At 39.5% G+C, this 26,046-nt stretch overlaps 1 protein-coding gene across 2 annotated transcripts in view; it reads left to right on the forward strand.

Annotated features, from left to right (window-relative positions):
• The window catches only part of pi4kaa (phosphatidylinositol 4-kinase, catalytic, alpha a), a 44,826-nt gene extending 19,758 nt beyond the window's left edge, over positions 1–25,068 (forward strand). The window contains exons 27-54 of one of the 2 annotated variants that reach the window (XM_085464413.1): positions 12–95; positions 380–469; positions 569–688; positions 2,287–2,379; positions 3,496–3,652; positions 3,777–3,904; positions 3,997–4,155; positions 4,255–4,406; positions 4,499–4,606; positions 5,166–5,386; positions 6,555–6,710; positions 7,137–7,216; positions 7,307–7,506; positions 8,740–8,827; positions 8,914–9,081; positions 10,580–10,633; positions 10,856–10,976; positions 14,498–14,627; positions 14,733–14,803; positions 15,655–15,727; positions 15,830–16,010; positions 16,101–16,205; positions 17,056–17,181; positions 19,638–19,758; positions 20,020–20,179; positions 20,369–20,458; positions 22,377–22,460; positions 22,678–25,068. In XM_085464413.1, the coding sequence (XP_085320539.1) occupies positions 12–95; positions 380–469; positions 569–688; positions 2,287–2,379; positions 3,496–3,652; positions 3,777–3,904; positions 3,997–4,155; positions 4,255–4,406; positions 4,499–4,606; positions 5,166–5,386; positions 6,555–6,710; positions 7,137–7,216; positions 7,307–7,506; positions 8,740–8,827; positions 8,914–9,081; positions 10,580–10,633; positions 10,856–10,976; positions 14,498–14,627; positions 14,733–14,803; positions 15,655–15,727; positions 15,830–16,010; positions 16,101–16,205; positions 17,056–17,181; positions 19,638–19,758; positions 20,020–20,179; positions 20,369–20,458; positions 22,377–22,460; positions 22,678–22,729 (3,372 nt within the window). In that variant the 3' untranslated portion in view covers positions 22,730–25,068. The remainder of the gene's footprint in view (positions 1–11; positions 96–379; positions 470–568; positions 689–2,286; positions 2,380–3,495; positions 3,653–3,776; positions 3,905–3,996; positions 4,156–4,254; positions 4,407–4,498; positions 4,607–5,165; positions 5,387–6,554; positions 6,711–7,136; positions 7,217–7,306; positions 7,507–8,739; positions 8,828–8,913; positions 9,082–10,579; positions 10,634–10,855; positions 10,977–14,497; positions 14,628–14,732; positions 14,804–15,654; positions 15,728–15,829; positions 16,011–16,100; positions 16,206–17,055; positions 17,182–19,637; positions 19,759–20,019; positions 20,180–20,368; positions 20,459–22,376; positions 22,461–22,677) is intronic. The other variant, XM_085464414.1, reaches the window with a different exon arrangement.
• Positions 25,069–26,046: the final 978 nt, after the last annotated feature.

The raw sequence follows: 26,046 nt of genomic DNA on the forward strand, positions 1-26,046 counted from the left end.
ATCTATTGCAGGACATTCATAAAGACCAGCCTTATTATGACATCCCAGATACACCATACAGAATCACTGTCCCAGACACGTATGAAGCCAGAGAGGTAATGTTGCTTTACTTATGATTTGTGTTTTTCAGTTCTTTCCCCTATATATGTATTAATTCAATTCAATTTTATTTATATAGCGCCAAATCACAACAACAGTCGCCTCAAGGCGCTTTATATTGTACAGTAGATCCTACAATAATAGATACAGAGAAAAACCCAACAATCATATGACCCCCTATGAGCAAGCACTATTAGATAATAGATTTTTGTAATGTATTGTCTATGTAGTAGATTTTTTTTTCTCATATATAAAAGACCTATTGTCTCTTTGGTTCTAGAGCATAGTGAAGGATTTTGCAGCACGCTGTGGAGAAATTCTTAAAGAGGCTATGAAGTGGGCTCCATCTGTGACCAAATCCCACCTACAGGTAACATTTATTTTGAAACATTCTAGTCTGTAACATGCAAAACTCCACATGTTGCCTTAAACATGCTTTAAACCACTGTGCTTTACCTGGTCTTTTCAGGAGTATCTAAACAAACATCAGAACTGGGTATCAGGCCTCTCCCAGCACACAGGCCTAGCCATGGCCACAGAAAGCATCCTGCACTTTGCTGGTTACAACAGGCAGAGCACCACACTTGGGGTGGGTGATACACTCATCATTTTTACAAATTCAAGTGTTGGGGTTGCTACAAAAAAAAAAGTTACATGTTTTGTTATTTTAGTAGTAATTTCTCTACTTGTTTTGGAGGAAGGTTCAGAGGAGGTTGGAGATTGTTACCATCATGGGCTCATCCGGTCAGAATGAGAATGAACAGTCAGTAATCACTTGCAGGGTTTTTCGTTTTATTGAATGAATTGAAGGAAAGACACACGGACTGCTATCTCTGAAAGGAAATAAAGTGTGATTTAAGTAACTTAGTAACTCAAAATAATACATAAACTCAGGAGACTCAAACAGAAACTCACCTCAGCTGCCACCTCATGTGAAGAAAGAGTGAGCTGTAGGTGAGTGCAGTCCTTATATAACGAGTGACAGGCGAGTGCAATTAAGGGAAAGCACCACACCCAATCAAAGGTGAGGAAAAGAAACAAGGCGCATCTGGTGAAGTGAGTGTTCTGAAAGGTGAGCTTTTACAACACTACTACTACACTACTCTACACTACTTATTACATTACCTTTGAGTTACTCCATAACATCACCTGAAATAAATAACTATCAGTCAGCCATGTAAACCTGAGATAACGGTCCCACACACCAGTACATAATCCTATCATAAGGAGGGCATACATACAGTGCTCCAAAAATATTTTCCCCCAGCCTGATTTTATTTGTGCATCATTTTCATACTAACATGTTTCAGATAAAACAAATTTTAGTTTTGGACAGAAATACAGAACACAGTTTTTATGAAGTCATGAAGTCATTATTTAAAAACTCAATTTTTTTTATTTATTCTGGTTATCTTTTAATATTAAAATGCATTTACAATGATTTTTCTCCAGAAACATGTACAGATAGAAATGAAGGCTGCAATACTGCAAGCCTGACTCCTTATATCAGCTTTTGTTATCTGTTGCAGATAACACAATCAGGTTCTGGTTGTGTTTTTTTGGCTGGCATGTACTCAACTTTTACATCACCCTGGGTTGTTTGATAGCTTTGTGATAGCATGTTGTCTGTGCAGATGTTTACACTCAAAGTTGCCCTAGCATTAGTGGCAGTGCAGTCAGTCACATGAATTTTTTCTTTGTTTTCTTAGATATTTTAATATATTAATTATCAGAGTACATTATTAGTGATTTTGGGAGAGTTTTGCCATTTAAGTTTTCTTTATGGACTGATCCTAGTGCAGAAATGTGATTTAAAAACCTTCATCAAATAAACCTTCTGTCATTGTAAAGGTAACATTGCTGTGTGTAATAACTCTGTTGCTTTTGTTTGTCTTCAACTGAACAACTATGCATGTGAATCGTTAAATCTGTTTTATTACATTAAAATGTCAGTAGTGCATAAAATATGACCTAAAATATAAAGTGCTCTGGTTTACACAATAGGGTTAGCAAATCTGCAACAAGTTATTCAGTACTCTATTCACACTTGACAGATAAACTTTTGTTCTGGTAACTGTCATGTCACGTTGAGCACAAATGAGTTATGACTGTTTTTTATTAGTAACAGTTTATGCTTATAGTAACAGCGTGGTTTATTAGGCTCTTCTTTGTCACTTTCTCCTTTAGTCCACTCAACTAACTGAGAGACCAGCCTGTGTGAAAAAGGACTACTCAAACTTCATGGCCTCCCTCAATCTCAGGAACAGATACGCTGGAGAGGTAAAGTCACAATAAATATTACAACCCATATTCACTAAAAGACTGGGGGATGGAGAAAAAAAAAAGAAAGAGAAGTTGGGGAGAAAGTTAACAGAGGGAGAGGAAGAGAAACCTGAACCTCAGTGATGCACCCCAAGGCCCCGCATGTGTGTTGGTGTGATGAAGTGGGAGGAGAGAAGCCATTAGGGATGGGGAGGAAAGGATCGGGGTGGCCAAAGTACTCCCCCCCCTGAAGCCAGAGAGGAGGTACTTTGGGGTACCAACCGCTAACCCCCATAGGCACCCCTGTTCCCCGAAATATACCAAGGACAGGCAGGTTTAGGCCCATCAGACGGGGGTCCATGGCAGCAGCAGCACCAAGCTCCACGCAGCCCATGGTGGCCCACCTGACTCCACAGCAAAGGAAAAACTACACCTACTCCAACAATCAGTCCCAAACTACATAAGACAATAGAAGTCACCCAGATTGAGTCCATCCTCCACCTGTGGTAGATTCCCCCCCCCCCAAAAGTGTGAAGGGGTGATATTGTCATGAAAAGGGTGGCCTGAGAAAGGATCAGCTAATGCTAACAGCCTTAGTTAAGAGTGCACAACACAGGAACATATACTTGCTAGAGTAACTACAACAAAGTAACATGCCAGTAAAATACTGGAGTTTAATTCATTGGGTAAGTTGTTAGTATAATTAACATCACAAGCAATACTACTAGACAGATCTGGAGGCTGTTTTTTGGCATTTATGTGTTGGCTTAATTTTTGATCCTGGAGGTTCCAAAATCTAGTTGAGTTGTCGGTGGCCATTGTTGATCACACTGTGGATAATGGCCACTTCTAATGGACCAGTACCTGATCTAATGGTCCAGAGATCTCTGTAATGTAATCAAAGGGGGAAAAGTTGGACTGCGTTAGCTATTGCGTTAGTGATCATGGCCACATTATTTTGGTTGAAAAAAACACAGATCCTTCTGAAATTTTGTTTGGTGAATGCTGAAATCTTGAAGGGCTCATAACGGTGCCAGAGTGAAACCAGAATATGATGCAGGCAGATTTTGGAAACATAACATCTGTTTATTAGATACATTTTTCATACCCATAAATGTTCTCTTTCATTTGTAGGTATCAGGCATGATCCACTTTGCCCAGGCAGTCCGGGGACAGTCTGATTTGGGCCGACTGATGATTAAACAGTTGGGAGAAGCATTAGACTCTGCACAGCCTGAGGCTTTTACTGAGGCCATGTTCAAACTGACTGCCTTGCTCATTAGCACCAAAGGTTATTTTCCTTTATGATTTACTTTGGTATTTTGGTATTATAAGTGATGATGTTGGTATCAAATTCATGTCTCTCTCTTTTTTTGGGGGGTGGGGTGGCATTTTCTCTCCTGAATTGCCTGTAGATTGTGATCCTCAGCTCCTGCACCACCTGTGCTGGTCTCCACTCAAGATGTTTACAGAACATGGTATGGAAACAGCAATTGCCTGTTGGGAGTGGCTGCTGGCCGCACGTATAGGAATGGAAGTACCGGTACATATACTCAAACAAACAAAAACCTCTCTCTCTCTTGTCGGCATACTTGAATTGCATACATAGTGTCAGTATCCTGTATGCCCGCTTAGTTCATGCGAGAGATGGCAGGAGCATGGCAGATGACTGTGGAGCTGAAGATGGGCTTGTTCTCGGATGCTCAGGTGGAGGCTGATCCTCTCGCTGCCTCAGAGGAAAGCCAGCCCATCCCCTGCCCTCCAAATGTCACCCCTCACCATGTCTGGATAGAGGTTGGATAACTGCCAATCTGCTTGAGTTGTTTATGTGTTATCTTGTTAGTCAATTCTTTTTAAATTCTCGCCTTGTTCTGTGTCTCCCTGTTCAACTAGTTTCTGGTCCAGAGATTTGAGATCGCAAAATACTCCAGTGCAGATCAAGTGGAAATCTTTGGCAGTTTGATGCAGCGCTCTCTGTCTCTAGATGTTGGTGGGGCTAAGAGTAGCCTCAACCGCCATGTAGCTGCCATTGGACCTCGCTTCAGGTATATACCAGTCACAGTGTTTACATAGTATTTATGGTGTGCTTATACAAAATCTCTTTCCTCTATGAAAACCATCTTTCTCTGTGCTCTAGGCTGCTCACTCTTGGTCTGGCTTTGCTCCACTCTGACGTCGTCACCAATGCAACTGTAAGAAATGTACTCCGGGAGAAGATCTACTCTACTGCCTTTGATTACTTCAGGTAGTCAGACTCAGATGCTTGCTCTTCTTCAATCAAATCTAGGCTTACAACAAGTTAACATTTTTCAGTGCTAGCTGATTAGCATGCTAACTTCAGCATGTCTGTCTTCAATCTTTCACCCAACCTCCTAGCTTTTGTTTATTTGTATTCTGTTATTGTTTGTAATTAAATTTACATTGAAACTTTTTAAACCATCCTATATATTATTACTTTGTAAAGTAAAAACTTATAAATAAACTATAAACTAGTGACAATTCATCAATTCATCCAACAACTGGCAAGGCAGTTAATCAATCACAAAAAATGTAAAACTTGAAAAAGTGCTGCATGAAAAGGGGAAAAAATTGAACCATTTTGGAACGAAAGTCAGGTCTCTGTCATTCTCGCTGTCTTTAACGTGTTGAGCTCTTTTAATCTGGACCAAAGAAGTAAGTTAACCAGCATTCCAACCTTTAGAGCCAAGATAGCCTTAGGGTTAGCCCTAACCCTAATTCAGGATTTAGGTAGTATTAGCCCTAATCTAACCCTAGTGAGACATTTAATGTTTTTGTCTTTCTAGTGTGGCTCCAAAGTTCCCCACCCAGGGTGACAAGCGTCTCCGTGAGGACATCAGCATCATAATCCGTTTTTACGCCAGCATCCTGTCTGACAAGAAGTACCTGGCAGCATCTCATTTGGTCCCACCTGGTGAGCTTGGTACTACCCCAGCCCCGAGCACGCTCTCTGCTGGGATATTTGGATCGCTTATCGTGTCCAGCACTTCTCCAATATCTATCTTAAGTAAGCCTAAAGCAGTGGAGCTTCGACCTCATTGCAGCAGGGGCATGCTTTTACGTGGGTCAAATTTGAGATTGCTTTTCCTCACAGTCCTCCTGATATATGCATCTTTGATATTGATTTAATTTACTTTTCTTTTCTCTTTTCCCTAAACGTTCTTATTTTGGTTCCTCTCATATGCTCAGTTTTTCTACTCTTTCTTTACTCATTTCCTCTACTTTGTGATCCATAAAATTTAAGTCAGTTTTTGTCTTAAATATTTAGAAGCTGTGAGGAAAAGCACAAATTTGTCAGCTGCGTCAACATGCATGACTACTCATCATATCAGCCCACCAGTCCCCCAAGTGATCATTTTTAAAGAAACCATAAATTGAAAAAATATTTTTTCTTCCAACCAAGAAATTTCCTTCCTCTTCATACCCAAAGACCTTGACAAAAGGCAAGGCAAGGCAAGGCAAGGCAAATTTATTTGTATAGCACAATTCAGAGACAGAGACATTAGAAACAAAAACAAATAAAAAGCACGATTTAAAATTGATTAAAACAAACAAACTAACTAAACACACACATTTCACACCTGTTCGCGCGATCTGAACCCTTATCGTAAGGGGAGCTACCAGTCCTTCTGTGGACGAGCTACTTTCTATTTTAAATTCCCTGAATTTAAAATACTCTCTAGACCCAGTCTAGACCCAGTTGGGGAGCTACCCAGAGCTCTAATCCCACACCTGTTCGCACGATCTGAACCCTTATCGTAAGGGGAGCTACCAGTCCTTCTGTGGACGAGCTACTTTCTATTTTAATTTTAAATTCCCTGAATTTAAAATACTCTCTAGACATTGTCTCATACTCATACAGAGCATACCTCTTCAGGTCCTCAGTGCAAATTCTGGCTCAGATTACTTGCATCCGATCCAGTATCAGTGCACCGGCTACCTACATTTATTCCGGAGTCCCTCGATTTCAAATACATGATCATGACATCAGCAGAGGGCTAAGTGACATGGTTCATCTCGCTCTTCAACAACTCCCTCATTATCGCTCATATTGTTTGTGACTGTTTTATGTGTAAGGAACGCTCTTGTATAAGTTTAATAAAGCACAGATGTAGATGTGCTGAGAGTAACCCACTGCGTTCATGGCCACACTGATTCTGTTTGCATTTGAACAGATAATCAGGATGCATCTTTGAACAGCCTGTCAGTGATGAACGCTGCTGATCTAAGGGGCAACATGGATTCCAGCTCCCGCACCCAACAGACTGGCCAGGGATGGATCAATACGTACCCGCTGTCGAGTGGCATGTCCACCACATCCAAAAAATCAGGTAGAACCTAGGTTCAGTGTTTCGGACAGTACAAAGAATGAATATTTTATTCAAGAGCCTTTCGAAACTGATAATAGCACTTCCTTCAATAATCAAATATAGTTTAAATGTTGCTAAAGTGTGTCATATCACAATGTCATATCATTTGTTTTAAGAGTGTGACTGACATTTCCTTTCGGTCTGGGTGGCATCATAAAATGTAAAATGAAAATATGGACATTAAAAGCATCTTTGATATAGCAAAAACTCTTGCAGTCATTTGGACTGCACTGCTCTAGACTTTGAACTGGTGAAATATCCAAGCCATCACCTTTTCCAAATCAAAGAGACGAACACAGATGGGAAATGTCTGTGAGGCATTAAGGTACAAAAAGTCAGTCCATAAAGGACTTATGGACTGACTTTTTGTACCTTTTCTTTTTCTAGGCACATCCAAAAAAAGTAACAGAGGAACGCAGCTTCACAAATACTACATGAAACGCAGGACTCTGTTGCTGGCATTACTGGTGAGTAATATGAGTGTTTTGACTGCACTTAAGATGCCTGTTCATGATAAAACCTTCTTAATGCTCTTGACCTCTGGTTTGTGTACCCAGGCTAGTGAGATCGAACGGTTGACAACGTGGTACAACCCCCTCTCCACACAAGAGCTGGCCATTGCCACAGAGCAGTCAGTGGAGACAAGCATCGCCAACTGGAGGTCCAAATACATCAGCCTGACAGAGAAACAGTGGAAGGACCACGTCAACCTGGCCTGGAGTATCGCTCCATACCTGGCTATGCAATTACCAACAAGGTGGCCAATCTCTAAGAACAATCTCTAATAACTCATTTGTTTAAATGAGTATTAAACCGCTTTTGCCATTTAATTTCCCATTAACTAAATCCATGAGAGCACTGTTCTGAGTCATCAGGGCCAACTGTCCATTTTGTGCATAAGATAGATCAAATCATCTTAAAGGCCTTTGTCAGAGTTTTACCCCTGATACTGCTGGATAAACTCACTCAGGAACCAGGTCACATAGAGCTCAAGTTTTCACTCGCGAGAGGGAAGCAGTTGTCTCCAACCCACTTCAACTTGCTTTCCCCCTGCAGGTTGTTTTTATTGGTTACACACATGGATATTCATAAAGCTGTATTACCTATGAGAAATTACTATAACTGGTTACAAAGGGTGATTGTGCTGTGCAAGCATGATTATACATTGTGTGTGGTTATATGATGGGAGTGCAGCTCTCCCAGATTGTCGTTGGTAGAATCTGTTCTTCTCAAGGCTGCTTGTTCCCCTTATCAATGTCATGCACGTAGTCATATGCGTAGGTTACCTAGATAGCAAACAGAAGCATTCTAGCTTTCTAAATGGCATTATGTAGCTTTTTAAATGGCAACCTACAACACATACATTAAACCTAACAGCCTATCACTTGACTCACCCTACATAATGTTACACCCCGGCCTAGGCAACCGGCGTGCAACGCAGGAAAATAAAAATAAGGAAAAAACACACGACAAAAAAACCCACTAAGGCTCTCCACCAAATTCCCAAAACAGAAGTGTCTCAAAACGAAAGTATTGACAAAACCCATTTACAGCTATTTACAACAAACTATTTATTTACAACACGGGGGGAGATCGCGACCATGACATACTGAAACACAAGGCTTAAATACATAGAAGGAGCAATCAGGGAATGGACCACAGGAGGGAAACACAGCTGGGGCAAATTAGACCTGACGAGACAAGGAAACGTAAACTGAACACACTAAGATAACACAGACTTTCAAAGTAAAGCAGGAAATACATGACAGTCACGCAAAAAAACAAAAAACTGACAACACCGAAACATAACAATAAGCTTTGAAAACAATGTTGCCACTAAAAAAGGTCAAGACACAACATCCCTCCTTGTGGTCTGCTGCTTGTAATAGTCGAAATTCTGACTAAGAAGAAACCAGTGCTTAATGTAAAGGTGTGACTATCCTTCTTGTACTAGAGTGTAGATTTTCATTTTAAATGTCTTATTTTCCAGATTTAAGAATGACGCCATTGTTGCTGAAGTGACCAGACTTGTGAGACTGGACCCCGGTGCAGTCAGTGATGTGCCTGAGGCTGTCAAGGTGAGATCAGGTGTTCTTGTAAAGCTTGATTTTGGAAATCTTATATGTTTAATGTGACTGAATGTTATATAATTATCCTTCTTTAGTTCCTGGTGACATGGCACACTATTGATGCTGACTCCCCTGAGTTGAGCCACATCTTGTGTTGGGCTCCGGCTGACCCGCCCACTGGTCTGTCCTACTTCAGCAGCATGTACCCTCCTCATCCCCTTACTGCTCAGTATGGGGTTAAAGTGCTACGCTCTTTTCCTCCAGTAGGTCAAGATTTGTTTTTGGGTTTTTTGGGCTCAGCATGGCATTGACTCAAGCTGCTTTCATTAATGTGCTGAACTTTTTAAAAGGATTAGACATTAAAATGTCTTCTTTAAACTGCCAGCTCTCCTGTACAAAGCAATGTGGATTTGCACCAAGAATTGCTTAGTAATTATCGGTTACACTATATTGCCAAAAGTATTTGCTCGTCTGCTTTCACATTCATAGGAGTTTTAGTGATGTCCCATTCTTAATCCATAGGTTTTAATATGATGTTGGCCCTCTGCAGCTATAACAAATTCATCTCTTTTGGTAAGGCTTTCCACAAGATTTCAGTGTGTTTATGGGAATATTTGACCATTCTTCCAGAAGCACGTTTGTTAGGTCAAACACTGATGTTGGACAAGAAGGCCTGGCTCACAGTCTCCGCTCTAATTCATCTCAAAGGTGTTCAGGTTGAGGTCAGGACTCTGTGCAGGCCAGTCAAGTTCTGCCACATCAAATTTGCTCATAAAAGTCTTTCTGGACCTTGCTTTTTGCAGTGGTCATGTTGGAACAGGAAGGGGTCATCCCCAAACTGTTTCCACAAAATTGGGAGCATGAAATTGTCCACAATGTCTTGGTATGCTGAAGCATTAACAGTTCCTTTCATATTAACTAAGGGGCTGAGCCCAGCTCCTGAAAAGCAACCCCAGACCATGATCCCGCTTCCACCAAACTTTACACTTGGCACAGTGCAATCAGACAAATACCGATACTGTTCTCTTGGCAGACTCGTCAATCATATTGCCAGAAAGAGAAGCATGATTCGTCACTCCAGAAAACACATCCTCACTGCTCTAGATTCTAGTCGTGGCATTCTTTGCATTGGCTCGCATTCTCCCAATCTCTCTGTGCACTGTTCTTGAGCTAATCTGAAAGTCATGGGAAGTTTGGACGTCTGTAGTGATTGACTCAGCAGAAAGCCGACTTCTCCGCGCTATGGGCCTCACCATCTGCTGACCCTAATCTGTGATTTTACGTGGCTGACCAATTTGTAGCTGAATTGTTGTCATTCCCAATCACTTCCACAAGCGGTTGACGGTGGAATATTTAGTAGAGAGGAAATTTCACAACTGGACTTAATGCACAGGTGGCATCCTATCACGGTACAACGCTGGACTTAAGTGAGCTCCGGAGAACAACCTATTCTTTCCCAAATGTTTGTAGAAGACGTCTGAATGCATAGGTGCTTGTTTTGGCCATGGAACACCTGAATTCAATTATTTGAGTGAATACTTTTGGCAGTATAGGGTATAGTGTTCCCGGCATAAAACAAGCTTCCGATGGGCCACATGAGAGAGAATCATGAGGCAGTGTCTTGACCTGAGTTCATGTATGACAGCAACTTCAGAGGAGAACTTACTTTGTTCCTCCTTTAACACTGTCACAGCACCAAGATGGAGGATACAACTTCATAAAAACAAATCTTTCTTAATAGTTCTTCATTGTTCTTCCTAGGATGCCATCTTATTCTACATTCCTCAGATTGTTCAGGCTCTGCGTTATGACAAGGTAATATTAACAATTCCACCTTTGCTGATTTCATGACGAAAAATTCCATGCTCTACTCTGTGATAACTTGGGAGATTTTTTTTCCTTCTACAAGAAGTTCATCATATTCCCTTCCAAAAAAAAGAGAGATATTTGTGTTTTTGCTAAAGGCAAAGGAGAAATATATAATTAACTATAATAATAATACCAATATAAGCTTTGTCTACTCTCTATCTCGCTTAGATGGGTTACGTGAGAGAATATATCCTGTGGGCAGCCCAGAAGTCTCAGCTTCTTGCCCACCAGTTCATCTGGAACATGAAGACCAACATCTTTATGGATGAAGAGGGCCACCAAAAGGACCGTGAGTAGAGACTTATCAAATTGTGTTAGTTAGTCTGAGTAACAAAGAAAGAAAAGAATGAAAAACATTTAGTTTCACCCTAACTTCCCGTTATATTAAAACCTACATGAACACACTCAGTAAAAATACTTTTTCAGAGTAAAACATTAAACTGTTTCTATTCAGCTCTTCAAGCTCCTTCAACTGTCTCGTACAAAGTTAACCTAGTTAAGTCCAATTTAAGCTTTTTGAGAAATAAGTAATAGATAAAAGGTGACCATAAAAAAGTAAAGGCAGAATAAGTTTAATAAGAAATAAGTGACATATTCTATTATCATGAATTGACTCAAAGTGGGTAACCAAGAAAGAGTTCACACAAAAAGTTTACTTAAATAAAAGATAATCTATTCAACATAACCTAACCAAAAAAACAAAGATAACCAATGTATTGATGCAAGATGGATTGGAAGAGACAGACTTCGGGGCCAACTTTTATAGCCTGAGGTGAGCTGCATTAGCTGACGATCCTCCCATGCCAGTCATCAGTAACAGCAGACCAGGAATTTCTTGAGAGTGAGAGGGGCTTTACACCCCCATTCTTAAAAAATCAGTGTTCCACCTTGACATTGGAAATTAATCTAAAAGAAATCACAATTTATTAACAATAATGCAACATTAAAACATATCCCATTTAATAAAATGGCCAGCTGATCCATCAAGCCAGCTGATACCAACACCCTTACCAAATCCAATTCCTCTAGCCAGCAACATGAGTAACCTGGATCAAATTCAAAGAGGACAAAAGAAAACGCTAGTAAAAATGCTAGATATAGCTGGAGATTTCTAATAGTGTAACTGGCATATAGAAGAGTGCAAGTGGTATCTCCCCCAGGTTGCAAATCTGTTCTTGCAAATAGGTTTTATAAGGAAAAATTCTTAAACCTCATAATAGCGGGGGGGGGGAAGAAATCAAAGGGTTGCTCCAGATCTGAAGAACTAGAATCACAAGCCACACTAACCATAATGTCCAAGACATTACCAAATAGGGAACCAAACTACAATAATGTTCGCGCCTATTAAAAGTACATTTAAGGAGCTCTACACCAAAGCTACTAGACCAAGCTACCAAGTTAATTCTTTACCGCACTATTCAAGATCAGCTCTGCAGTTCTTACCAGTTATGTCTATCGACATAAGTACCAGAGGTGGGACCAAGTCATTGTTTTGCAAGTCTCAAGTAAGTCTCAAGTCTTTATCCTCAAGTCTCAAGTCAAGTCTCAAGTAATGTCAGGCAAGTCAGAGTCGAGTCTCAAGTCACTGGTGTAAAAGTCCGAGTAAAGTCACAAGTCTGAAACTTTGAATTTCAAGTCCTTTCGAGTCTTTAAAAAAAAAAACGAAAAAATAATGTTGCAGTTATGCTAAATGTAAATATTAGACCATGTAATTTTTAAATCTGTGTTTTTCTCAACACATGACGAAATAGTGAACGTAGAAAATATACACAAATTGTGAAATTGCACCTCTTTAAAATGCAGCTCAATTAAACCTAGCTCCAAGAATAATTTTCATCGACAGTTCTGAGATAAGCTGCATGTTATTCTTGGATGCGGTTGTAGGACCGGCTTTAAAATCGCATGACAAAAATATCATATACATTAAAAAAACTGCATTACCAACGTAGCCTGGACAACATTTGCTAGTTAGATGAAGTCAGCTATCTCATCGTAGCATATTTATATGCATATTTATAATCATACGGTTCTTGGAGTGAGTGCATACACTCATGAAGTTTAGTAACTTCAGGTCACTGCAACAAGCCCAGGTACAGTTTACCGCCGGATGGGTACAGGACCTTGAAATGCACCGTGTAGAACGAAAGACCATCGTACGTATCATAAGTTTACCAGTCTCACAAATTGTCTTCATAAATACACATTCGTTAACCGTTTATTAATAGGACCTTTGAGTTCAATGGTAATTAATTAGCAGTGGAAATAATTTCTGGTAGCATCACAGAAATGTAGCAGTGACAATAATATTGTATGCTGTAATCGCACTGGGCAATTGGTGATACAAAAACCTGTTTTACCCTGTGAATAAAAGTATATGTTTTTGTCAATGTACCATAATAACAGAAGCGAAACACAATATTGTGTCAGGACAATTCACTATTTATGCACAATAAACAAAGGAGCATAGCGCAACAATTTCTGTTCAGCGCCAGACTTGCTTGTAACCTATATCACCAATTATGTTAAGAAAAATGACGTATTAACTACTACAAAACACTGACCTTCGTGTAAATGCTTGGAGCAGACTAACCTGTGAGCTGGAGTGTTCTGGGACGTTATATTTGGTCTTTGGATGGCTGCAATCCAGGCCACCCGTCGCCTGTTTGTTACTTCGGAAACATGGCTTGAACAATTTCTCTTCAAGACGTAATCCGATAACAACCGATCTCTTTACCCGTCGGCTTCCCGTGGCTGTCATGCGACCGGCTATTGCAGTTAATAATACAACAGCTTCTTGCCATTTTTGTGTTTCTTTTTATCGCTGTGTGACTGATTTCAATTGAAAGCCTGCGTGCGCTAGTACCTCTTGCCACGAGTTCCCAGAATTCTTTGCGGTTTTACCCCTGAATGACGTCACATTTCAATCTCTATATAATATGTATGTTAAATTATATATTTGGGGTGAAATATCAAGTCTTTTCAAGTAAACCGGTTCAAGTCCAATTCAAGTCCCAGGTCATCAGTGTAAAAGTCCAAGTCAAGTCACAAGTCTTAGAACATTTTTTCAAGTCAAGTCTAAAGTCATAAAATTAATGACTCGAGTCTGACTCGAGTCCAAGTCATGTGACTCGAGTCCACACCTCTGATAAGTACTGTACACCATGCCCACTATTGAAAAGTCCAGTCATGTGTTCTGTAAGGCCACAACCCATGAGACAAATGAAGTGGTGAAGCACCAGCAATAGAGCCCACGCTCCCCAGCTCTAGTTCATCAGTTCAAATTATAGACAGATACTGGTGGTGAAAATATTCACCACCAGTATGATCAACTTTTGCTGGTACAATAGACTTTCTGGAAACCAGAGAAATGCTCTCGCGATATTGTCTTCAACCACATTCCCTGCTGCACTAAAGAGAAACCATAGTTGATCTCCTATTGACATCAGACATTTAAGCGTACTAAAGAGTAATTCACCCTTCAGATGAAACCAAGCCAAGCAAAGTGGAGGCTATTTGTGCTCTCTTCCGAAATCAACCACATCAACCATGTATATTAGTCTGCATATTAAAGTATACTTGGGCATGATACATGAGTTGCCCCTACTGTGTTTCTCAAAATGTGAATCTGTGTGAAATATATATATAGAGAGAGCTTAGACATAGAAAAAAGTGTGTGTGTGTGTGTGTGTGTGTGTGTGTGTGTGTGTGTGTGTGTGTGTGTGTGTGTGTGTGTGAATAAGACACGCTGTATAAAGAGCGTTCTCAAGTAGAATAGAAAAACTTAAAATTAAAATGAATGTTTCTGCATAGCTGACATTGGGGAGCTGTTGGAGCAGATGGTTGAGGAGATCATAGGTTCACTGTCAGGTCCTGCCAAAGATTTCTACCAGAGAGAGTTTGACTTCTTCAACAAAATCACCAACGTTTCTGCTATTATCAAGTAAGTCTGTTAGCTAGTATTCTGCTATTCGTCAGGGTCATGTATGTGCCACAACCACAGAGAAGTTTAAATTCTGCTGTGTTTGCTGCTTGCGTTTTTCCCCAGGCCAGTTCCAAAGGGCGAGGAGAGAAAGAGAGCTTGCCTCAAAGCTCTGTCCGATATCAAAGTGCAGCCAGGTAAGGAACTGTCTGAGAGTAAATATGGGTGACTCTGTAAACTGTAAACTTCAGTTAAATCTTCTGTGAAAACAGTTTTAATCTAAATATTTTAACATCACATTGTATAAACAGGGTGGGGTGCTCAAAATGACATCATATAGAGAGTAGAAAAAATGACTTTGGTCATGTTTATTATGAGCATCCACCAGTACTTTACATTCATTATAATACATTATAACGTAAAACTCTGTACCGAGCTTGTACCGAGCACAAAAAAAGAAAAAATATCAATATGAAGATGAATAAATATATTTGCTTGCTCTTAGTCATATTGTATGGGTCTGAATAAGGATCCTGCAGCTATTTATTTACAGCTATTTATTTACAGACTGTCCCTTAAAGACTGACATAATGTTCTTTCATTGTGTCAAATGATATTGATAAAATATCTTCACTTCACAGAATCAGTTTGTTTTGTTTCCAACCACTTGGCCAATATATAATACCTTTTGTCCATACAGACAAACACATGCCTGTGTTGTGATATTAAAACATTGCATAAGCCCTTTGTGTTGTAAAATAAAGGTGTATTCTTATAAGGTCAGGCATTTCTTCCTGCCTGTATAGTGTGCTTCTTAGGAGAGCAAGCTTTGAAGGGACAGATTAAAGTGTTTAATTTACACCCTTTAATTTTGCAAACAGATTTAAGGTTACAACACTGCTCTGTTTACTCTGACAAAGACACAGCAGTGCTGAAATGTTAGTCTGCTTGCAAAGGCAGAAGCTGTGAATTAGTCATTGTGCTTCAGGCCCTTCTGTCCTTTCAGAGTTTGAGTCTTATGTTTGTATCTTGTCTTGCTGTTTTCTAGGTTGTTACCTGCCTAGTAATCCTGAAGCCATAGTACTGGACATTGATTATAAGTCTGGAACACCTATGCAGAGGTAATGTTGGGTCTTTATTTGTGTTTCATAGAGTAGTTTCAATGATAAGTATGACTGTAACTTATGGGAGTGTGTGTTTGTGTGTGTTTTCTGTGTTTGCAGTGCTGCCAAGGCTCCCTATCTGGCCAAGTTCAAGGTCAAGCGCTGCGGAGTGAGTGAACTAGAGAGGGAGGGTCTCCGCTGCCCATCAGACTCTCTGGAAGATGGAGAGGAGAATCCAGATGGGTCAAAGAAGGTTTGCTGGCAGGCAGCCATCTTCAAAGTGGGAGATGACTGCAGACAGGTACAACATTTTTCTTTGACTGATCAATGTCTGACACTTCATACTTCATACTCAGACTAATTTCCCTTTGTGTTTTTCTCATTTCTCCAGGATATGCTTGCACTGCAGATCATAGGGCTTTTTAAGAATATCTTCCAGCTGGTCGGCCTGGATCTGTTCGTCTTCCCTTACAGAGTGGTGGCTACTGCACCAGGGGTATGGTTCTTTTCTCTATTATCTCTTCTGCTTTCATCTCCTTTCCCCATTTACTTCAGTACTAAGTATAAAAAATTTAATGTTTGTTTTTTTTTTAAAGATTTTTCATCATTTTATTTATAAAAATAATAAAACAATCCAAATAGAACACTATAGGAATGGAATACAGCTCTATGTAGCTCTAATTCAAATTGCATTGTCCCCAAAATGTTTTATTTTATTTACAGCTTAAAATACTATGTAAAATTCATTCTGACACATCTACATCCCCCTATTGTTTCAGTGTTTGTGCAGGTCAGCAGCATCTTGACAAACTGGAACATGCTAGAACAACTCTTCTAGTTACTCAGTAAAAATAAATATAATGCTACAATGCAAAGCAACTGCCAGCTTGGCTCTGTTCCAGCTGTGCGTACCTGTCCTGGTTTGACATCACTGTAAACCAGTACAGTGTTCAGATACACAGAAAGAAAAAACAATGGTATCGTCATATTGCATACTTTGTAATTGTACTCTAAAACAATGAAAACATTAATTTTGTATAAAATATCATCTTTAAATGTAAAACAAATGCCAGTAAGCTTCCACATTATTTTTTTAATACTGTAAATGAGCATATCCAGTTTTGTTGTTGTTGTTGTTGTTATTCTAAAGACAGACCATGTTGGAAAGTGACCCTAAACATGGTGTATGTTTTACAAACTAATGTACATCAGAGAAAATTGTCGACTTGACATTTTGTGCATCTGCCACAAAGTTACTTTTCCTGTAAGCTTCTGTAGCTGATTTGGGATAATAATGGAGGATATTCTGATAAACGTCACACATCATCGCATCTTCTCTTTCTCAGTGTGGTGTGATTGAGTGCATCCCAGATTGTAAATCCAGGGACCAGCTCGGTAGACAGACTGACTTTGGGATGTATGATTACTTCCGGAATCAGTATGGTGATGAATCCACCCTCGCCTTCCAGAAGGTATGGAGCTTAAATTATGGGACTGTTCAAATCAGTTTTGCATATTTCATAATGAGGATTTATTAATAGTTCAGAAGGATTCATAGATGGTTCTAGTATGACAGGCTAGCCTAGTAGGATAGCCTGCCAAAAAGTCTTTTCAAAGTAAAAGTGGAATAGCCATATGGCTACAGACATGTGTCATGAGTGTCTTAATCTGAAATTTAGTAATCACAGGGACACGTTGTGGTTGGTGGTTTGCTGTCTGCCATTTTAAGCAAGGTGTATATTGCTAGCTTAGTCTGCTAAGACTCCTAAACATCAGTTCAGTAACAGTGACCAGCATGTGTGGACCAATAGTAGCACAAAGCGGTTTTCAACACACAACGTTGTGGTTTAAGCGAGAGAAATCACATACAGTGGGGCAAAAAAGTATTTAGTCAGCCACCGATTGTGCAAGTTCCCCCACCTAAAATGATGACAGAGGTCAGTAATTTGCACCAGAGGTACACTTCAACTGTGAGAGACAGAATGTGAAAAAAAAATCCATGAATCCACATGGTAGGATTTGTAAAGAATTTATTTGTAAATCAGGGTGGAAAATAAGTATTTGGTCAATAAGAAAAATACAACTCAATACTTTGTAACATAACCTTTGTTGGCAATAACAGAGGTCAAACGTTTTCTATAGGTCTTTACCAGGTTTGCACACACAGTAGCTGGTATTTTGGCCCATTCCTCCATGCAGATCTTCTCGAGAGCAGTGATGTTTTGGGGCTGTCGCCGAGCAACACGGACTTTCAACTCCCGCCACAGATTTTCTATGGGGTTGAGGTCTGGAGACTGGCTAGGCCACTCCAGGACTTTCAAATGCTTCTTACGGAGCCACTCCTTTGTTGCCCGGGCGGTGTGTTTTGGATCATTATCATGTTGGAAGACCCAGCCTCGTTTCATCCTCAAAGTTCTCACTGATGGAAGGAGGTTTTGGCTCAAAATCTCACGATACATGGCCCCATTCATTCTGTCCTTAACACGGATCAGTCGTCCTGTCCCCTTGGCAGAAAAACAGCCCCATAGCATGATGTTTCCACCCCCATGCTTCACAGTAGGTATGGTGTTCTTGGGATGCAACTCAGTATTCTTCTTCCTCCAAACACGACGAGTTGAGTTTATACCAAAAAGTTCTACTTTGGTTTCATCTGACCACATGACTTTCTCCCAATGCTCTGCTGTATCATCCATGTGCTCTCTGGCAAACTTCAGACGGGCCTGGACATGCACTGGCTTCAGCAGCGGAACACGTCTGGCACTGCGGGATTTGATTCCCTGCCGTTGTAGTGTGTTACTGATGGTGACCTTTGTTACTTTGGTCCCAGCTCTCTGCAGGTCATTCACCAGGTCCCCCCGTGTGGTTCTGGGATCTTTGCTCACCGTTCTCATGATCATTTTGACCCCACGGGATGAGATCTTGCGTGGAGCCCCAGATCGAGGGAGATTATCAGTGGTCTTGTATGTCTTCCATTTTCTGATGATTGCTCCCACAGTTGATTTTTTCACACCAAGCTGCTTGCCTATTGTAGATTCACTCTTCCCAGTCTGGTGCAGGTCTACAATACTTTTCCTGGCGTCCTTCGAAAGCTCTTTGGTCTTGGCCATGGCGGAGTTTGGAGTCTGACTGTTTGAGGCTGTGGACAGGTGTCTTTTATACAGATGATGAGTTCAAACAGGTGCCATTCATACAGGTAACGAGTGGGGGACAGAAAAGCTTCTTACAGAGAACGTTACAGGTCTGTGAGAGCCAGAGATTTTCCTTGTTTGAGGTGACCAAATACTTATTTTCCACCCTAATTTACGAATAAATTCCTTACAAATCCTACCATGTGGATTCATGGATTTTTTTTCACATTCTGTCTCTCACAGTTGAAGTGTACCTCTGGTGCAAATTACTGACCTCTGTCATCATTTTAGGTGGGGGAACTTGCACAATCGGTGGCTGACTAAATACTTTTTTGCCCCACTGTACATTGTTTGTGTGGTCACAGCAGAGATATATGACTCTCTTATCTCTTAGCGTGACACAGGAGCCATCTTATGAGACAAACTAAACTAACTATTTATCAAGCTATAGTTGAGTGTAACCAGCCATACAAAAGACCTAACTGAAAAACAATTTTGTTGTGAAGCTTTCTTAACAGTCACTTCTCTTAATAGACGAACTTAACCTGCTTATCTAAAACTGTACTGAAACACTAGTAAAATCTGACACCTGTCACTCTTTATGATGTTCCTTGTGAGAATGGATAAGATGTGTATAAAATTAATAATGAGTTCCTGACATGAAAAGAAAAAGGCATATCCATGATCCTTGTGTGAATGCTTTGGGGAACATGGACTGAACTGTCATCTGAGAGATTTTTGAATGTGGTGGGAAATGGGCATAATTATACCTCATTATCACGTGTATGTTCTTTCTGCAGGCTCGTTACAACTTCATCCGCAGTATGGCCGCTTACAGCCTTTTGCTGTTCCTGCTGCAAATCAAAGACAGACACAATGGCAACATCATGCTGGACAGCAAGGGCCACCTCATTCACATAGGTGGGGTGTATGGGTTTGATCTGGATGTTTCCTTTTTTAACTATTATTATTTTATGATTTTTTTTTAACTGTAAGCTTCTTGAATGTCCACACTTGATGGACAGTAGTTATTATTGTTTCAGTAATTATGATCATTATTAACTTGTATTAATTATTGCTCAAATCTGGGCACAATGTTTTAAAACAAGATTGTACACACCAGAGAGTAGTTTCATCAATTTTACAGAGTAATGGTGAAGGTTTGGCATATTTTGTTTGCAGATTTTGGCTTCATGTTTGAGAGCTCTCCTGGAGGTAACCTGGGCTGGGAGCCAGACATCAAGCTGACAGATGAGATGGTGATGATCATGGGAGGCAAGATGGAGGCCACACCTTTTAAATGGTTCATGGAGATGTGTGTCAGAGGATATCTGGCTGTACGGTATGAAGCTGAAAAAACAAACAAACAAGTGTCTCGCGTACTTTTTTAGAAAACAAAAAGGCTTTCATGGTTGTTTAAAGGTTTCTGTCAATTAATTTTTGTGCTACATGGGATTCATCTGTGAAGAAAGTAGTGGCGAAGAAGTTGTTGGTATTGTAAGTTTATGTTTTGTTTTCTCTGGTCAAACAGCCCATACATGGATGCAGTAGTTTCTCTAGTGACCCTTATGCTGGACACTGGACTCCCATGTTTCAGAGGACAAACCATAAAACTTCTCAAGTAAGTTCAACAGTGTGACATTTGAGTGTTTTTGCTTCTGTGGTGAGTTATATTGTATGTAGTCAATATTATGTCAAAAATCTCCCATGCAGTAAAATCCTGCCAATTTATCTGAGACTAGAGCACTATAAAAACTAGTATAGAAATAAATATTTTGTAATACAGGGAGTGCAGAATTATTAGGCAAGTTGTATTTTTGAGGAATAATTTTATTATTGAACAACAACCATGTTCTCAATGAACCCAAAAAACTCATTAATATCAAAGCTGAATGTTTTTGGAAGTAGTTTTTAGTTTGTTTTCAGTTTTAGCTATTTTAGGGGGATATCTGTGTGTGCAGGTGACTATTACTGTGCATAATTATTAGGCAACTTAACAAAAAACAAATATATACCCATTTCAATTATTTATTTTTACCAGTGACACCAATATAACATCTCCACATTCACAAATATACATTTCTGACATTCAAAAACAAAACAAAAACAAATCAGCGACCAATATAGCCACCTTTCTTTGCAAGGACACTCAAAAGCCTGCCATCCATGGATTCTGTCAGTGTTTTGATCTGTTCACCATCAACATTGCGTGCAGCAGCAACCACAGCCTCCCAGACACTGTTCAGAGAGGTGTACTGTTTTCCCTCCTTGTAAATCTCACATTTGATGATGGACCACAGGTTCTCAATGGGGTTCAGATCAGGTGAACAAGGAGGCCCTGTCATTAGTTTTTCTTCTTTTATACCCTTTCTTGCCAGCCACGCTGTGGAGTACTTGGACACGTGTGATGGAGCATTGGTCCTGCATGAAAATCAAGTTTTTCTTGAAGGATGCAGACTTCTTCCTGTACCACTGCTTGAAGAAGGTGTCTTCCAGAAACTGGCAGTAGGACTGGGAGTTGAACTTGACTCCATCCTCAACCCGAAAAGGCCCCACAAGCTCATCTTTGATGATACCAGCCCAAACCAGTACTCCACCTCCACCTTGCTGGCGTCTGAGTCGGACTGGAGCTCTCTGCCCTTTACCAATCCAGCCATGGGCCCATCCATCTGGCCCATCAAGACTCACTCTCATTTCATCAGTCCATAAAACCTTAGAAAAACCAGTCTCGAGATATTACTTGGCCCAGTCTTGACGTTTCAGCTTGTGTGTCTTGTTCAGTGGTGGTCGTCTTTCAGCCTTTCTTACCTTGGCCATGTCTCTGAGTATTGCACACCTTGTGCTTTTGGGCACTCCAGTGATGTTGCAGCTCTGAAATATGGCCAAACTGGTGGCAAGTGGCATCTTGGCAGCTGCACGCTTGACTTTTCTCAGTTCATGGGCAGTTATTTGGCGCCTTGGTTTTTCCACACACTTCTTGCGACCCTTTTGACTATTTTGAATGAAACGCTTGATTGTTCGATGATCACGCTTCAGAAGCTTTGCAATTTTGAGACTGCTGCATCCCTCTGCAAGATATCTCACTATTTTTGACTTTTCTGAGCCTGTCAAGTCCTTCTTTTGACCCATTTTGCCAAAGGAAAGGAAGTTGCCTAATAATTATGCACACCTGATATAGGTTGTCGATGTCATTAGACCACACCCCTTCTCATTACAGAGATGCACATTACCTAATATGCTTAATTGGTAGTAGGCTTTCGAGCCTATACAGCTTGGAGTAAGACAACATGCATGAAGAGGATGATGTGGACAAAATACTCATTTGCCTAATAATTCTGCACTCCCTGTATGTGTTTTGACAGCTATTCTGTAGGTGTCAAAAAAGGAAGACAAACAAAACGCAGCCACCTGGAGTTAAAAAAAAAACAACAATGAGTGCAGCATGTAAGGCACACTTCCAGTGCCACTGGACTGTGAAACTGTTATTTCCACCCAAAATGTGTTCACATTGATTGTTTTTTTCTTTTGTTTTTTGTCAGAGGACGTTTTAATCCACAAATGAGTGAAAAAGAAGCGGCAGCATTCATCATCAAAGTCATCCAAAGCTGTTTCCTCAGTAGCAGGTGACAAAATACTTGCATTACTTAATTTGTGCTGCAGTTGTTACAGAAGACAAATGTATAAGCCCATTGCCAAAATTGGTCAAATATTGTATAGTGTCATTTTGGGATATTAAATAACTTTATTAACACACCCATAGTTAATAATAAAAATATAGAAACACCTTTTTGCTTTAACATTGTTCCTTCTAATAAATATTTGTTAACTTCATTTTAACAGGAGCAAGACATACGACATGCTGCAGTACTACCAAAACCAGATTCCATACTGAAGATCGTCTGTCAGCCTTCCACTGTGCATCCAGAACAAACGAGCAATGCTGTGTTTTTATAAAACTGAATGAGGTGGTGGTCCCGAACACTACTCTGCTCCTCAGATTTTGGCAAAAATGATGCACTTTAACGCTAAATCATCTCATTCTCATGTAATTACTTACACAAGACTGAAAAATGATGTGTGTCGTTTACTAAACAGGTATCTGAAACGCCCTTTAAGTATTTTCTTGATGCTGTTACTTGTTACTGTGCAAACACTAACTTAAGGGTCACATTAGAGGAACTTGGCCTAAAAGGGAGCCATCTTTACAGTGTTTGTAAAAAGCAGCTGTTATCATTTTGTTCCTATGCTGTTACCCATTTTGATGCACTTTATTGAGTACAGTATTTCTGCAGCTTCACCTGCCTACAGTCGAGAGATTAAAGCTCAAATGTAAGACATTAAAATACTCTGAAAAAAATGTAGATGTTTTTAAATTCATCCAAAATGAACGCAGCAGTCAATCAACATTTAACCTAACAGTAGTCTTTAGAAATGTAAAGGTGTTTAGAGAATCAGACATACTCATGCTGTAGCTTGTACTGTAGATTATTTGCTGTAGAATCACATCAGCACAGGCGGTTTCTGTGATATATGTGTAGAGTTATGTGTGACAAACTTTTAACTGTGCTAATTTGATGGTTACACCTTTTCATGCAAGTCTTTATATGTCATATCTGTTGTATGGAGGCATTTTTACACTAAACTTTGGTTCTGGTTGAGCCTTTTGTTTCCACTAATTTACCAATAGTTGTCATTGTATCTCTATTTGTCTAGAGCAGATGCACACAGTAGAAAGTTCTGCGAAGTTATACATTTAAGTAGCACTTACTTAATCTGCAAAACAGCTCACGTTAGTACAATTACTGTTAAATAACACATAAAGAGAGCAAGTGTTGCAGCTGGAATGTGCATGGCATATGTTACTCACAACCAAAATACAAAACTTATTTTGTATGAACAAAATAGTTACATTAACATACGCGAATATGAGCAATATTAAAAGACTTTCATGCAGCGTTTATTGTGCAGGACTGTGCGTCTTTTCTTGCTACTGCCTGTCTTTAGATTAGAAAATAGAGGCACAACTCAGACAAAAAAAAGAAAAGTGAACCTTATCTTATCTTGACTTACAGTGTTAATGAGCAAAAAAAACAAGATTTTACTTTATAGTGGTTATAGGTTGTCGTTACTTGAGGGGCCATGGTGCTAGTACATTAAATGCAATGAATAAGAGTCCGAACAATTTGGTGGCAGCAATATTTTTCCAAGAGGAAAAGAGCAAATAATGTATCTTTGATTTCACTGAAATTTTTATAAACTCTTGGAATGGATCCAAAAAGGTGGCAAAACCAGGTAGTCCAAATGTGAAATTCCATGTACACTGAAACACAGTGCTTAACATCTGTGGCCTACTTTATTACTCGAGAGGAGCCAAATTTGAATCAGCTGCTACACCAGAAAGGAGTTCCAGGTTAGAGAACACTGGAAATAAAAGCACAAGGTGTTGTAGTGAATAGACCTAAAATAGGCCCACAAACTTAACCAAGAAATTCATTTTTCCTACTTTTTCAGTTTCTTTTTACTACTTCCTTATTTCTTTTCACTTTTTACTTTGCTCTTTACCCTTCTTCCAAATTTTTCCATGTTTCTCTCCATTTTTAATTTTTCATTCCGATCCCTTTTTCTTTCATTTTTCTTTCCTACTTAGCTTTACGCCACTCTATCATTTCTTATTACTTTAATTCTTTATTTCTCCATCTCTTGTTTTCTTTTTCTTGTCTTTTTCTTTATTTCTCCTGCACTATTTGTTTGTTTTTACATTTTTTCCCCCACGTGTAGTATTAAATGCTTAAATACAGCACACAGGCTGGACCATGACCCATTGGTTACTACTATTCTGTCTGTCTGATAGCATGTGTCAGAATACATGTGTGCAACATGTCTGCAAAACCCTGTTTGGAAGCATTCCTCATATTAACATTATTATTAATCTTTGTATCAAAACAATCCTCTTGGCTTACTGATGCAGATGATGATTATACCTAAAAAGCCATTTCTCCTTCCCATAGAATCACAACTGTAGTAATACTTGACATAAAAATAACTTTATGCAATATATATTTATGTGTATTAATCTTGTATCTGTGTGTTGTGTTCTGCAAATGAAATTGCAATGATTCCCTCTGTCCTAGTCCTTGTGTGAAAAGTTTAATGCTGCAGCCATGTTTTCTTATTGTATTTCTCAAAGCGTTTGAGTATATGGAAATTAAATGGGAGAATGTCCCTGCTGAGGTCAGTAGTAGGTTTTACTGAAATTCTGTTATTTTAAACATGTAAGTCATCCCTTATGTTAACCAATATCTCTCTGAAGCTTTGGTCATCTTGCATGCTTTACCCATATATGGTTGTCTTTGTGAGGTACAGTCTGGGTTTTAGCTGGGAGTGAAGTCAGGGAATTTTTTCTGGTCATCATTTTGTGACAGACCTTCATTGAGCTGTTCTAGGGTTCAGAACAGAATTAAGTATGGGTCAGGATTAAGGGCCTGGGAGTGCATTCATTAATGCCCTCATAGAAATAGCCATATGGTGTGTGTGTGTGTGGGGGGGGGGGACAGTTGTTTAGTGCATTGTTTAGATGAGCATCCGTTTTTTTTTTTTCTGCTAATGTGTGGAAACTTGTTATTGTCAGAATAAATGTTAACATTTCACCAGAATCAGACTGTCAGTGTATCATTAATTCTTTTTTTTTGTGTTCCTCTAAGTCTTATTTCATTGACATGTTTCCTTTCTCCTTACATTGGCTCTTTTTTTTTTTAGCTGTTCCTTGTTTTGTTTTTTTGTTTTTTCCTTGTTTTCTTTTTCATTTCATTCTTTTACATACGTTTTGTACTTTTCTTTGTTAATGTTTATTTCTTTTACCCCTTTCTTTTATTTTTTCTCTACTCCTTTTTTTCATTTCTTTCTGAGGTGAAAAAAAAGAGAAGAAAAGTTAAAAAAAAAAAAAACAAAGTAAAAAAAAAAATCATAGCAGACAAAACAAACCGTAAAAAAATCAAACTTTCCTTAAAATAATAGTGTTTGAAGGTATCAGATAACATTAGTTTTATAGGTTATGTGAGCCTGGCAACCACTGAATGAAGACAAGCAAGAAGGAAGAGTTGGAAGACCATAAAGCCAACGGCACTGACCTTTGACCTATCTGAAGAAACTTAAGCAGACTCCTTACAACAGTTGGAACAATAAGAAGCACAAAGTGCAGTTGTTTAATTT

This window comes from Copadichromis virginalis, linkage group LG7 (genome assembly GCF_057382275.1).
Source record: "Copadichromis virginalis isolate Kocher_CV1m ecotype Utaka linkage group LG7, C_Virginalis_male_GT1.1, whole genome shotgun sequence".
In the NCBI taxonomy this organism is placed as follows: domain Eukaryota; kingdom Metazoa; phylum Chordata; class Actinopteri; order Cichliformes; family Cichlidae; genus Copadichromis; species Copadichromis virginalis.